At 44.4% G+C, this 14,101-nt stretch overlaps 1 protein-coding gene across 4 annotated transcripts in view; it reads left to right on the top strand.

Moving 5' to 3' along the window:
* Smoc1 (SPARC related modular calcium binding 1) overlaps positions 1-14,101 on the top strand; it is a 160,249-nt gene that overhangs the window by 119,777 nt on the left and 26,371 nt on the right. For 3 of the 4 annotated variants that reach the window (XM_013115429.3, XM_005072718.4, XM_040742817.1), the window contains exons 6-7: positions 6,677-6,766; positions 8,672-8,752. In XM_013115429.3, coding sequence (XP_012970883.1) covers positions 6,677-6,766; positions 8,672-8,752 — 171 coding nt within the window. The remainder of the gene's footprint in view (positions 1-6,676; positions 6,767-8,671; positions 8,753-14,101) is intronic. The other variant, XM_013115428.3, reaches the window with a different exon arrangement.

Raw genomic sequence — 14,101 nt, 5'->3', positions numbered from 1 at the left:
ATGGAGTTGGAGAGCAAGCCAGGTGTTGCCAGGTGTGGCGGAGAGAAAGCATGGCTGTAAATAGGAAGCCCATGGCAACCTCCCAGCTGATGAGATAATTCTGATGTGACATGACTCTGTACATGGCTAAAATGTGTCGGAACTGTACACACACAAACAGGCACAAGTGGAACCGAACTACTGAGCTCTGGATAAGGATGGATATCAGCTTTTTGATTTTGTGCTATAATTTTGCACCTATATAATTACAGTCATCCTTTAGTATCCATGTGGGGGTGTTTGTAGACCTCCCCTATGTATCCCAGGCTAGCTTTGAACTTCTGATCTTCCTGCCTCTCTCTCCCAAGTGCTAGGATTACAGGTGTACACAAAGACACTTGGCTTAAGCAGTGCTTAGGACCAAACTTAGGACCTTGTGATACAAGGCAAGCACTGTTAAAGTCCCTCATAGCAAGTAGAATATGACATTGAATTTGTGTAAACTTAAGCACATCTTTTCACAATAAAAAGTTTTTAACACGTTAGTTCAGAGATCCCTTGGATCCAGGCTTCAACCAATTCCTGTGTTACAGGAGCTAGCTGCTCTCCTTATCCTCTCCTTCTCCCCCTTCTGTTTTCTCTAACTTCCCTTTCTTCCTCTTTGTCTATTCCTCCTCTGCATTCCTAGCTAGCCTTGGGTTTTTGTTCTTATTCAGAGGGATGCATGACTCGGGGACATGGGGGAAGTGCTTGCAAAGCCTGCTTTCAGCATTTCCTTAAGTGGAAGAGGAAGTGCTCAGGTAGGTAGAAACAGCTGTCCAACAGACCTCTGGCTTTCAGTCAATTTTGAAGTGCCCAGGTGCGCTCTGCTTTCATGGGTCGGCACAGGGACAGCTTTCAGGCAACTTAAGAGCTTCATTAACTAGGGACCATGCATCTCAGGAGATGGTGAGGCTAGCCAGCACTCCATCTCCCCGGTGTGATCTAGGCCAGCTTCCTAAGAGACTTCTGTAAACAGGATGCCTGAAGAAGTCACCTTCACTTCCACACTGGACCTTGAAGCACATAAATTTGGTCCCTTCAAAAGCAAGAACTTCTAGTTATACCAGGCCTTATAGTTTATTCCCACAAGAGAGATAGTGGTGTTGTCAAAGAAAATAAAGGAGGGTCACATAGTTGACGTGGTTTGAGATGACTTCAAGGGAACTTGGGCTTATTGAGGAACCTTTCAAATCTCAGGTTGGGGGTGTGGAAGTTGCTGTTGGTTTTTTTTTTTTTTTTCTTTTCTCAACACTCCACCTCGGGGAAAACCCCAAGAGATGCCATTAATACAGATTCCTCCTCTGGCCCCTTTGACACACTTGCTTTTGAAGGACCTGGAAAAGAAAGCTCTTTGTAAGTGGCCAGAATAAACGCATTGTACACCCAGACAATTAACTCCTCAATGGACTTGCCAGCCCTTCAAAGGGCCAGCCCTGCTTCCCTGGATCTCTTGAGCTCTATTCAGTCCCTTAAGCACACCAATGTTTTGGGGTTTTTATTTTGTTTTGTTTGTTATTCTGAAAAGTCTTTCCTTGAGAATAGTCAGAGCGGATCAACATTGTCTCCAGCCCAGCATTTATCTCCCCTCGCCAGCGAATGTCAATCAGAAATCAAAAAGCCAAACAGAGGAGTCTTTGAACAGTGTCATCGGGGGTCGAAGTGACTTCCAGCTGTCTGTGCGTGGGCCATGCCTTCTCGCAGGGAAGGAATTGTGCTGTCACACACACCCACTGTCTTTATAGGCTCCCACAGTCCATGCAGGGGCCGCACCTGCAGGGATGAGGCATGAATGGGGGCTGGGCAACCTTGGAAGGCCAAATGCAGCCACTCTGGGGCTGGGAAGTTTCCAAAGCTGCTCTCTGGCTCCAAGGCCTGGCTCACACCAAAACTCACTTCCCCTTTCATCTGCCTGATGGCTTCCTCCTCCCTGGCTGATGGAGCAGATAGGAGGAGGGAAGCCACCTGCCAGAAACTGAGCATTGCAAAATATGGTAATGGGATTGTGATTGCTGATCTTAACATTACCTTTGAGAAATTTTCTCATTTGTCTTATTTGTTTATTTTCAAATTTGTATTTTTCATTCTCCCTATAAGAATAATTATGTTTGATACCCTCCTCTATTTGAAACACCATTTTCTCTCTTTCTGTCTTTCTCTCTGTCTGTCTGTCTGTCTGTCTGTCTCTGCCTCTCTCTCTCTTCCTTAGTCTGGAAGAGTATTTTGATATCAAGGAGAAATAAAGTCTATTTGAAGTTCAAAAAAAATCACCCAGATTGGGATTGACATGTGAAACAAGCTTGTTTCTAACTTAAATTAAAAAAAAGAAGAAAGAAAGGAAAAAAAGATTATTATTTAAATAAATAAATGAGTTAATGAATAAAAAAAACCACCCAGAGTAAGCCCCAAGCATGAAATTATCACACACACACAAAGAATCAGAGATTTGGATATACTTATCTTTTAAAATATATGGACGAATTCTCTCCTTCAATTTAACCACTGCTGTAATAACTAGCTGCTTCCACTGGGTGATTTTTCCCTAGTGACTCTGATACTCCCTCATTTTTGGCTCAAAGAGCTTTTATTGAAATGTAACTTACCAGAAAAACAAACAAACTATAAGCACCCCACTCATTCTAAGGGTAAAATCCAATGAATTTAGCAAATTTCTAGAGTCACTCAACTATTACCAGAGACAATTTCCATCACTTCCCTGTAGAACCTTTAGCTTGTTTATTGTTTTACCCTTTCCCGAGCCCAGACTCAGCATATCCATGGAGCTGCTTGCCTTCTCAAGGCATCTGCTTTTATAAATCTGTGCTGTCTAAATGTGTCCTAACACAGGCAACAGTTACATCTCATTTCCCATTTACTATGTTTTTGAAGACCTTCAGGTGTGGTGTATATTTTCATGTTTTAGTTATTCCTCTCTATGGTTGAATAGTATTCCTTTATATGGGCATATAATAATTTATATGCCTACAGTTGGTAGACATTTGGATTACTTAAAACTTAGAGGCTTTTTGAGTCAGTGAGATGGCTCAATGAATAAAGGGGCTTGCCACCAAATCTACAACCCAAGTTCAATTCCTGGACTCACATGGTAGAAGGAGAGAATAGACTTCCTTTCAGTTGTTTTGTGACTTTTACTCAGGGACCATAGCACACATGTGCTTTCCTCTCCCAACAAACAAACAAACAAACAAACAAACAAACCCAAATTAGAAGCTTCTATATTTGAGTAATGCTGCTGCAATTGTGTACATGTCTTTCCTAGAATATTTCTCTTTCATAAATTTCTAGAAGTGGAATTTGGGAGTTGAAAATTTAATTTGTGTTTAGATTTTTTAAAGAAATTGCCAAATTTATTCTTCAAAGTGGCTGTCCAGTTGTGTATTTCCACCAACAGTGAACAAAGGGTTCTATTTTCTCCACATTGCCAACACTTGTTATTATCTGTCTTCTATTTTAGCTATCCTTGTGGGTACTTAGTGATAACTTGTGGGGTTTAATGGTTTGTTTGTTTGAGACAGGAACTTGTAGTGTAGCCTTGACTGGTCCGAAATTCACTATCTATCACAGGCTGGCCTTGAACATGTGGTAATTCTCCTGCCTCTGCTTTACAAATGCTGGGATTACAGGCAAGTACCTTCACTGTGTAAATTTGTACCTCCTAATGATGAATGACACTGAACATGATTAGTGTGTTTATTGCTCATCTCTATGTGTTTGTGTATGTGTGGGTGTGTGCGCGCGTGCGTGTGTACGAACATGCGTAATGTTTATTAAAATATTCTTCCAAGTTTTAAAATAAAGTTGTCATCTTATTGAACTGTAAGGTTTATCTAATTAAAAAACTTTGATAGGATCTTAATTTCATAAATCCAGTATTAAAAGTAAGTAATTGAAATAAGATGGTTAATACTCAGAGTTGAATAGCTCCTTTAACAGTATTTTAGGATCATTCATGCCTGCAGAGTGCCAGTGTCCTGAAGCTTAGTAGGCAGGCATCTTCCAGGGTTAGCCGATGATGTTGCTGCCTAGACAAAGTGAGATGTTTAGGTTAGGCAGCGCATGGATGTAAACAAGGGTTAGTGTGAGGTTCCACTAGGGATTTGGAAGCCAAGGGCACACGTAGAAATCCAGGACCCAGTATGGGGCCTGGTGCTTCTCCAAGGATTGCCAGGAAGCAGGATGGCTGTGAACTTTGGACCCAAGCCTTGGACCTATGTTTACTAAAAAAAAAAAATTGTGCTTATTTGGTGTGTCAGAAGCCAGGTGCCCAGGTGCCCGGAGATGATGGTTGGAGGGTTCTGTTGGATTTGGCATGACTTCCTGGATTTGGGGTGTGCTGCATTTCACAGGTGGTTCCTGGCAGCAGGGAACCTTGACTTTTCTCACTCCATAAAGCTTTCCATCCTCCCTGCACAGAGCAGCTGGACCTCTTCACCCTCAGTGACCCTATCCAGCAGGAAGACTCAACCCCCTGCCTCAGCTTCAAGCTCTGTGGGCTTCCATGCCCAGGTCTGAGGTCCCCGACCAGCAGATGTGCAGACCCTCCCTGGGAAGCCCTCCTTACTCTCTGCAGACCTTCTCTGCTGATGACTAGACCAGGTGGCCAGACCAAGGCTTTCATTTGGGTGCCCGGAGAAGGAGGCAGGCGATTTTTAGTCCAGATAGAGAGGTAGCTCTCGTGTAGACATTTTAATGCCTACAGAAATATAAAATATTTCATAAGCTGTTGGATATGGACTCTCACTGTTGTCTTCTGACCTCCTGCTTTTCCTTTGTTAGCTCTCGAGGCTCTTAAAGAGGAGCCACCCTGTGAGGAGGGGGCTGAGTGCACTGTCTTGAACTATTCACACTCAACTCTGCATCTGGAGAAGTGACCAGACAAATGTGCACTGCGGCTACTGGGGACTCCATTCAGTGACTTGTTGAATTCAATGGAGAGAGGTGTTAATAGAGTTGGGGGAAGTGGTACTATTTTAAAAAAATGACACTGTGTGGCTCTGTTTGGTGTTTATTCTCCCTCAGTGACTTCCTGATCAAGCTCACATGGTTTGCCATCAAAAGATACCCATTAGGGGATTCAGTTTGAGGCAAATAAGATATCCAGTGTAGTGTACTGAAGCCTCGCTTTCTACTGTTCCTTGGGATGGTTGTCAGATAGTCCGGGATTGCTTTGGTCCCAGTGAGAGTTGGGTCTTGGTGTCAGCCGATGACAGTGATACCAGGGACAGGTGCCCCGGCACTGTCAGATTGCTGGCCTCAGTCTCCAGAGAGGGTGTGGGTATTCAAGGGTTGACACCAGCAAGAGATCCGAATTCCTCTCTTTCCTTCCCCTGATAAGATGCAGGGAGATCAGGGAGGTAGGTACCAGAGTTGCAGATGGTAGGGCACTGTTGTTATTGATGGTCGGACTGGTGTTTCATGGATAATCAGAGAGCGAGGCTTCTCTATAAATAGTTAATGCCCAGGGAACATAGTGTTCTGTTCTAAATGATCTCTGGGGGGTCTTGGTAGGAGAGCATGGTGTAATCATCAAACTGGCTGAAACAATAGTTCCCAACCTTTCTCCTCCTACTGAGGGAGAAAACAAAGAAAAGTCTCTAAACTATTCTGAAGATAAAGATAACCCCCTCCTCCTTTACTCAGGGGGGTGGAATAGTGGCTTCTTAGGGATTGAGAAACATACACTTTTTACATATATAGTACAAATGGTGTACACAGTACAGGACTGTTTGTTATCTTCTATCCACTAATATTTTCTTAGGAGGTGATTGGAGAAAATGGTCTAAAAGTACTCCTTGAATGGGCAATAATGAAAATGGTTGCAAAACACTTTTCTTAGCTGAGGGTTTGGGGGCCTTGATAAAAGCAGAGTCCTGGCAGGTAAATAAACAAAGTCTCCGCTAACTCTTGACATATGGAGCTTCTTGCTCTGCAGAAAGAGCTGCCAAGGATACTGAGCGATAAGCACTGGGCCTTCGCTACTGGGAGGACCCTGCTCCCATCATCTGTGATAGGAATATCACAGTGAGGCCTGGGTGATCTCAGCAATTTTCCGGGTTCTTTTGCATCCTGTTCACCAACATGCTGCTGGGAATTTCGGTGTGTGCTGCTTCACAGTGTGATCCTTCAGTGGGATGCTGTTGAGTCTCTCTAATGTATGGGACAGAGCAGTGTTTTATATCTCCTCTATTCAAGGCAAGGGTTGAGAGGCAGCTAGGAGTCTAGAAGGGAGTAGCACCCTGGTCTAAGCTTTTAAACCAAGGCCATTAGGAAAAGGTTCTGAACTGCTTGCCTTGTGCTGGAGGATGGGGGGTTCAAGTGGAGTAGCCAGGCTTTCATTCCACAGGCTGCCAGTGTTAACTCACCCAGACCAAGCTCAGGGCTGCTGGGGGAGGGGTGCGGTTGGCCGGAAGAGTCCTCCAGAATCCTCAGACTTATGAGAATGGAGCCTCCATTGCCCTGAGTTCCAGCTCCTTGTGAGCCCCTGCGATGAGCACGCACACACGGATTTGCTTTCTTGTCTCTCTCTGGCCCTGCTTCCTTCCTCGGCCTCTCCCGTCTTCCTTTTTCTCTGACCTTGTACAAACCCAACCATTCAACAGTTCTGGAGAGTAGATAGTATTTACCTCAATAATGGTAGTCTCTTTTCGTTTCTTTTTAACCCTCAATTCAGATGATGGCTCTAAGCCCACACCCACGATGGAGACCCAGCCTGTATTCGACGGAGATGGTAAGATACCATTTTACTTTCCTCCCTTACTCTTCTCCACTCATGTTCAGAGCTGGGCAAGATTGTAGCTTTATATGTTTGTCTGTTTCACTGTTATTATTTTTTATTTTTAAACTTCAGAATTGTTTAAGTTCCATGACTATTTTTTTATTTTTTAATTTCAATTTCTTTCCCAGCACAAGCTGGTTTATCTCAACCTTTTAAAAAAATGTGAAGCCTCCAAGTGACTGGTGGCAACTGTCTTCTTCTGGAATGGTCCTCTCTTCTTCCCAGGGTTCCTGCCTGTAGCCCAATGTCCAACAAAACATGGTTTAGACAGACCCTCCAAGCTGCCAAGACTAGGGAGCCATGGTGAGAAAGGCTGGCGAAGGTCGTCAATCTTCAGCAGCATGTGACTCGACACTTGTAACTGTCTACTCTGTGCCTAGAGTGGCACAGAGGTGCTGGGGGTGGGGGAGGGATGAGAAGGAAGTATCTGACTGCCAGTCTTCCTCTCACTGCAACAACTAGAGAGCTTCATGAACTGAGTTCTAGGTCCTGGTCCTATCATCGCGATAGATGCTTATGGGGAAAGTTGGCATTGTTCTGGGAAGAGTTGGAAAGACAAGGGACTTGAGCTGGATTTTGCAAGTAGAAGGAAGGAATAGGGGTATTCCAGACAGTGAGGACTGTCCAGGGACAAGGAGGGAAAGGTGATGGGTATGGATCACCATTAGGGAAGTAAGAGAAAGAGATTGGCAAGCGGGGCTGGCTGGGCTAGGGAATAGGGATTTAGGGAGTTGAATTAAGACATTTGGGAGAAACATTCTAGGTCAAGGGCAATAGTGGATGGTGACCAAATAAAGGCCGGGAACCCCTGGAGACAAGGACAGTGGATTGGAGGAGCTGGGGTGCAGAAGCCTGGCCCCTGTTCAAGGTGGGGGATCCTTGGGCTTCTGTTCTGCAGGGACTTGTGCTCCAGATTCCTATGAACAGGAACAGGAAGTTTGGCAGAATAAGGTTTTCAGAGAGTGCGATGATGAAGTTCAGCTTTCAGTATATGACATAGACTCAGGCAGTGCTCAGGCAGTGCTCAGCTGACTGTATCTTGATGATGAGACTGTGGAATAGAGAAATAAAACCAAATCATGCCATGGCCCCACAGCTGGGGCTGCTCCTAGTATAGGCTCAGCTCAATGAGCTGAAAGGTTAAGAATCTACAAACATCCCCCTGGATCCCAGTCCTAGAGGATTGGGTGACATCCGGGGAAACCATCCTGCTGCTGTCAAAGATCTGGTTGCTGCTTGGTATGTTCAAGGTGACCCCACAGGACTCCCACACCTTCAGTCTGCTTGGCACTCCTGGTACCAAGAGCCTGAAGGCCCCCTGGGGTGCCCTAGATGAAGGTGTGTGGCATGTGTTCAGTTTGACTGGGAGAAGGGGTTGGAAACGCGTTAGACTCACTCCTTTCTCCCCCACACGGAGCAGAAACTCAACGGGCCAAATCTGCTGTGCTTCAGCTGTTTCCTCTAAAATGGTCTCTGCGGTGTGTTTGGCATTCGTTTGTTGATTTATCCCCTTTAAATCTTCTCTGAGGGAAGCGGCTGAGAGGGACTTGGCTTGGCCCATGTTCCTCACCTCCTGGGATAATATTTTTATTCCTTGATGGAGTGGCTTGGAGCCTCTGGATTCTGACTACTCCATGTCCAGCACAGGATGCCCTGGTTGTCCCTTTAAAGCTGGTGGGGAGAATCACTTCCATCACAAGGAAGAGAGAGTGCATTGGCACTGGGATGAGGTCAATATGCCAACAGGGAGATAGCTGAAGCTTTGATGTGTAGTCCTCTAAAAAGCTTATCACAAGTCTGAGTTAACTCCATGTCACTTACTTCTCTTTGCCACACATTCTCTCTCCCTTTTTCTAGAAATCACAGCTCCTACCCTATGGATAAAGCACTTGGTAATCAAAGACTCCAAATTGAATAACACCAATATAAGAAATTCAGGTAAACAATCTTCCTTGGATTGTGTATGTATTCAACTTTCTGTCATGGGTGCCATAGTTGTTCCATGACTACTCGTTGTGTGGGTTTGTTTTCTTTTGTCTGCTTCTTTCTTTTCTCTCTCTCTCATCTGCCTTCCCTTCCCCTTCTTCCTCCTCTCTCTCCTCTCCCTTCTCTTCTTTCTTCTCCTTTTCTGACTCCTTTTTTGAGACAGTGTCTCATTATTTAGCCCAAGCTGATCTTTCTACCCCAGTCTCCTGAGCCCTGGGCTTTCACCATTCCACCCCACTGAGCTTTACAGTATAGTTTGGGGCAAGTCATTTAACTTGTACCCTCTTCATTTTCCTCAGCTATGAGATAAGACAGACCTGATGAGCTGTCTCCGCTAGTTTTTATTTTCTTCTTTTATCATAGTCAGGATCAACTTCTATGAGTAGTTTATCTGTTTGGATGGCACAATTTGTCAAAACGTTTTATTATTTTGACTGACTTTCTAAATGCTGTGCAGGAGAATTTGAAAGAAGAGGCTGGGCATACTGAAGTTGGACCTCAATCCCCAACAGACTTAATTCCTCTGTTTTGAGGTTTTCACACTGTGTACATTCATGCCATTCCTGTTTTGATCTTTTGAGGTCTTGGGAATGGTCAGGTTTTGGCACTGACTTGGTAGAAAGGTGATAAATTTTGAAGAGGGAACACATTCATAGGATTGACCTGAAACATTATTTATCACCAACAAAGATCAAACCCAACCGAGTTCACTGACCATCAGTAAAGAATAAATATTCACCAACGGAAAATGTGGTGACACACCAGAGCTGTGTTATTGTCCAGGAGGATCATTCTTTCACTTAAGGCATCATTATGAGAACTAGCAGTTAGCATAATTTCTTTTGTTGGCTGAATTTAATTTAGTCATATCCTTCTTTTATTAGTGGCAAGGACTACGAACAAAGGGTTCCTGCCTTTGAATGGACAGGCAGGGTTTTATGTGACCATTGATCTGTGTGTGTGTGTGTGTGTGTGTGTGTGTGTGTGTGTGTGTGTGTGTTGTCATTGACTCCTCTATTTTACTCTTGTACCAGCTCTGTACTATAGGTGGCAGTGTGGGGGCTAGAGTTTGGGGAATGAGACAAAGAAGTGAACAGTGGACTTTCTGGATGGCTTGGGATGGTCAGTGTTTTCCCCTGTGATTGGCTTACTATTTCATATAAGCTGAAAGTATGGGATGGTGACATAAAAGAGACCATGTGACCTACCTTGGGCTAGAGTATGGTAAAATAGCACAGCGGTTAAAGTGCAGGCTTTGGAATCAGCAAAATCTAGGCATAACACACAGTGAGTGACTCTAGTCAAATGAATTCCCTGGGCTCAGGTCTTATCCATAGGATGGAATCATGGTCTGTCCCTTAAAAGGCTTACTAAGTTAATGTCTGTGTGTTTCTTGACTGATGGCTAGCTAGATGAATAATTGTTAGGTGTATGCACTTATTATTTCCAACACTGGTGATAATAATTTGAGGGTTTTTTTTTTGTGGTAGTGTGCACGCTTTAACCCTGTGCTTGCTATGCTGACATTCCACCACTGATCTGTATCTGCAGCTTTTGATTTTTGGGATAGTGCCTTGATATATAACCCAGGGTAGTCTGGAACTTACAGTCTTCTTGCCTCAACTTTCTGAGTGCTAAGATTACAGATGTGTGCCACCATACTTAACCAGTGACAGTGCTTATTGTGGCTAGACTGGAGGAAGCTAGTGACATATGTCTTTCTCAGGTGTGTTATCTGAGTGTAATAAACTGATAGGGTCAAGTTCTGATTCCCACTCCTACTGGTTTATATAGTTTTCTACTGTATGATCATAGGGTCATGTTGAGAAATTGTTTCCAGACAAGTACAACTATCTTCCTCTTGTAGCAATCCAGCCACCTTTATTTTCCATAGGTGTTGACTCTGACCCTGTAAGGTTAGTACACAGGACAGGATAGTTGCAGGAGAGCTAATTGTCCTTTAGAGGAAACACATCAAGGAAATTATTAGGCTTTGGTTTTAGTAATTGCTTAACAGACTAGAATATTCTCTGTCATTTTTACCTGGCTATACTGACTGATAACTGTTAATCTTATTGATGGAATCAGGTATAAAATACTTGGTTCCACAAGAGTACTTAGCATATAACAAGTGGCCACCTGTTTTGTAAATAAAGTTTTATTAGCACACAGCCAGACTGTTGTTTATGACCATTTTCACCCATGAAAATAGGCTTGAATAGCTGTCCCAGAGTCTTTATGATCTTTCACAGAGAAAATCTGAACATGGCATTTTAGTGGGAGGTACTTGAGCAGGGTTGTCTCACTCAAGTTTTTTGGCCCCTTCATAGAGCAAGCAGAAGAAGGAGCTGTGGCTCCTGAGAGGCTCCATGATGTTCCAGGTAAGTCATCCAAGGAACTCCTGGGGCCGCTCACAAGATTCATCATCTCACAGGATCCTTCTCAAGCTTTACCATCCTGTGCATGCTATTGCAACCAGTTGCCAAGGAAGCATCTTGAAATCTGGATTTCCAGGCAGTGGGGTAGGGAATCTTTTACACAGGAGCCACATACTGGTCAAAGCATGGGCTTGGAATCAGATGGACATGTAGATCTGGTTTCCCAGACAGACTTTCCTTGCCTTGGAAAGTCAATCAGCTTCTCCTCCTCTTGCGTTCCTTATATGTGAAGCAAAGTTATTGCCCTTAAGATTTTGTGAGACTTCAGTTTTTGTAATTCTAGGCACTTAGGTTTATCACAAATGGTTTAAACACAAACCACACCAAAGGAAGCTGCTTTGGTGGAGTGTCTTTATGTGCTGTGCTATCCATTCTCGCGCGTTGGCACATTCAGTTAGTGACAAGTCAGACACCCTTTGATGAGAACTTGTGTCTGGTCCATTGGCTCTTAGTGAGGACTGGAGCCTTAGGCTTAAGCACCTGAGGTCATTTTTCATTCGAATTTGATGGAAGATTCTGGGCTCAGATGAACTTCAGTCACATGCATGGAGAGGTTGGAGTCAGACTCTTGAGTTATGCCCGGGTGAGAGCTCATCTTCTCAGCCTTCTCCCAGAAGGAAAAAAGGCAATTCCAGCTTCTTTTACACCCCAAACATCCTTTTTTCACACTCAGACCCTGTGACGCCAGGTTTGTTTTCTGGCCTGGGGACTGTTGATGTTGGAATGGTTCCACTGGGCGCCTGAAGTTGTGCAATAACATGACACACACTCCTGCTGGCTATCCAGTCTTCTCTCCTCCTGGAGGTTCTGACTCTTTCTGGAAAGCTCTGCCATGTGTCCACATGGCTGCTGTGGCCTTTTGAGTCCTTGTCAAGTTCAGCATATCCAGATGGGCCTCTCTGGTTCCCTCTTCCCTGACTACCTCCCTCATACCTCACTTCACAGGCATCCGTGGCTCCAGGAATCCTTTCTGTATCTGGGAAGATGATGTTCCTAGCCAGCTAACACCCTAGACCTTGGGAGCAGTGTGTCCTAGATGAGTTCTGGCCAGGGCCTCTGCTGCTTTTTCAAGGAAATGTGAACTGCTGAGGGTTTTTTTTTTAATCCAGACATTTCTTAAAATACTTGGCATTTAAAATATGCTCAAGCCAACTCTATTCATAGAAGGTAAAGAGATAAGATAAGTAACAAGAATTAGCCTCCGTCTAATCATTTTCACCCCCTGGGTCTACGCTGACTATATGAAGATACTGTATACATCCTTTTTGTCTCGTTATGATTTCTGTCTTTTTGTTTCTCTACGGTGCTTCCTCTTGTGAGAAAGTGCCGTCTCTCAGGAACTGGGGTCATGGATGTGGCCACCATGCTGTTTGTGTGCCATGGCAATGTTCCAGGGCTGCAGCATGTTACCATTTGTCCTGGGAGCCCAGGCTAGTGCCCATAGCCTCTCGTCTTTGTCTCTGCATCCATATCTTTTTATTTCCTTTCTTCTCGTCTTTCCTACACAAGTCTTTCATGATGTGATCAGGGACTGCAAGGACCCAGAACCCGGCCCCATGCGTTCAATCCTAAAGCCTTTCCCCCCTTTCCTCCATGTAGCAGCGTGTGCGCAGCTGTAGATGAAGCACCTTACAGCCACTCTGTTCCCTGGGGACAGAACTACCATTAGGGACCCAAAGTGGAAACAAGATTCCCATTTCTTCATGCACGGGGATGACTGTGTGTGCTCAAGGCATGTACACACGTCACAGATAGATCGGTTGGCAGTATTCTTGCCCTTTCTCATTTGGGCATGGTTTTCTTGTAGGCCAGCTCCTGGGCCACTGGTTACAGTTGAGATTGCTTTTCTACCCAGGAAATTTCTGCAGGGATAGCTGCTATGACTGGGGTTTGGGGTCACGGAGGCAATGGCACCTCCTGGCTGGATCCCCACCCCCACAAGTCTATACTCTTTGCCCAACTGGAAACTGTGGGCTGATGTAATGACCTGAGGCTGGAAAAATAAATAGCTTGCAAGGAAACCGGTGGTAGCCTTTGTAAGCAAATACCCCACAGCCACCTGGAATCTCACACATGACGTGTATGGGAGGAAGAATGAGTAATCTACTAGCATTAGCAACTGGAACAGGCCTGGACTTGTGGGCATTTAAAATGTCTATATGAAAACACATCCTGTTACAGGCCTTGTAGGCTATCTGCCCTGTGAGATCATGAAGATGCCTTGGTCAATCATGGCCAATAGAATTGAGATGAGGACGGGGCCAGATGGTCTTTCCCAGGGCTCTCCTCTGGCAGCAAAGGCTTTGTCCTTTCTCTCTCTGTTATTTTCCTTTGCTGAGAGGAAAGGTGATTATTATTGGGGGCCTGAGAGCCAGGTCTATAGGCCAGTTTGACCTTGCTTTGACATCGGCTCTCTTGATGTCACCCTGTTGTGTGCTTCTTTAGTATTGGGATGGGAGGTGTGTAGTCACAGGGTTCAGTCTCTGGGACTCCTTCTACCAGCAAAAGTTTTGTTTCTAGAAGTGAATTCATATGCAATTTCATGCATAGCAAAGCTGTGTCCCAATATTTTTCTTTTGTCTTCAGACATTAATAAGCGGTAATCAAAGGGCCTAGAAGTGAATTCATATGCAATTTCATGTTCCATAGCAAAGCCATGTCCCAATATTTTCCTTTTGTCCTCAGTCATTAATAAGCTGTAATCAAAGAGCCTGTGTAGGTATTGTAAGTGGTTCATTCCAGGTTTCTGAAAGCCAATGACAACTTTGACTTTAGTCTGAGAGCCTTCATTATGTGTTTATAAAATGACTTTGCAAGTAATCATGCTGTGCAGTTTATCAACACACACTTACAATATTAGTAT

Source organism: Mesocricetus auratus, unplaced genomic scaffold, assembly GCF_017639785.1.
Source record: "Mesocricetus auratus isolate SY011 unplaced genomic scaffold, BCM_Maur_2.0 Super-Scaffold_15014, whole genome shotgun sequence".
Classification (NCBI taxonomy): domain Eukaryota; kingdom Metazoa; phylum Chordata; class Mammalia; order Rodentia; family Cricetidae; genus Mesocricetus; species Mesocricetus auratus.
This window is presented reverse-complemented; position numbering and strand designations above follow the sequence as displayed.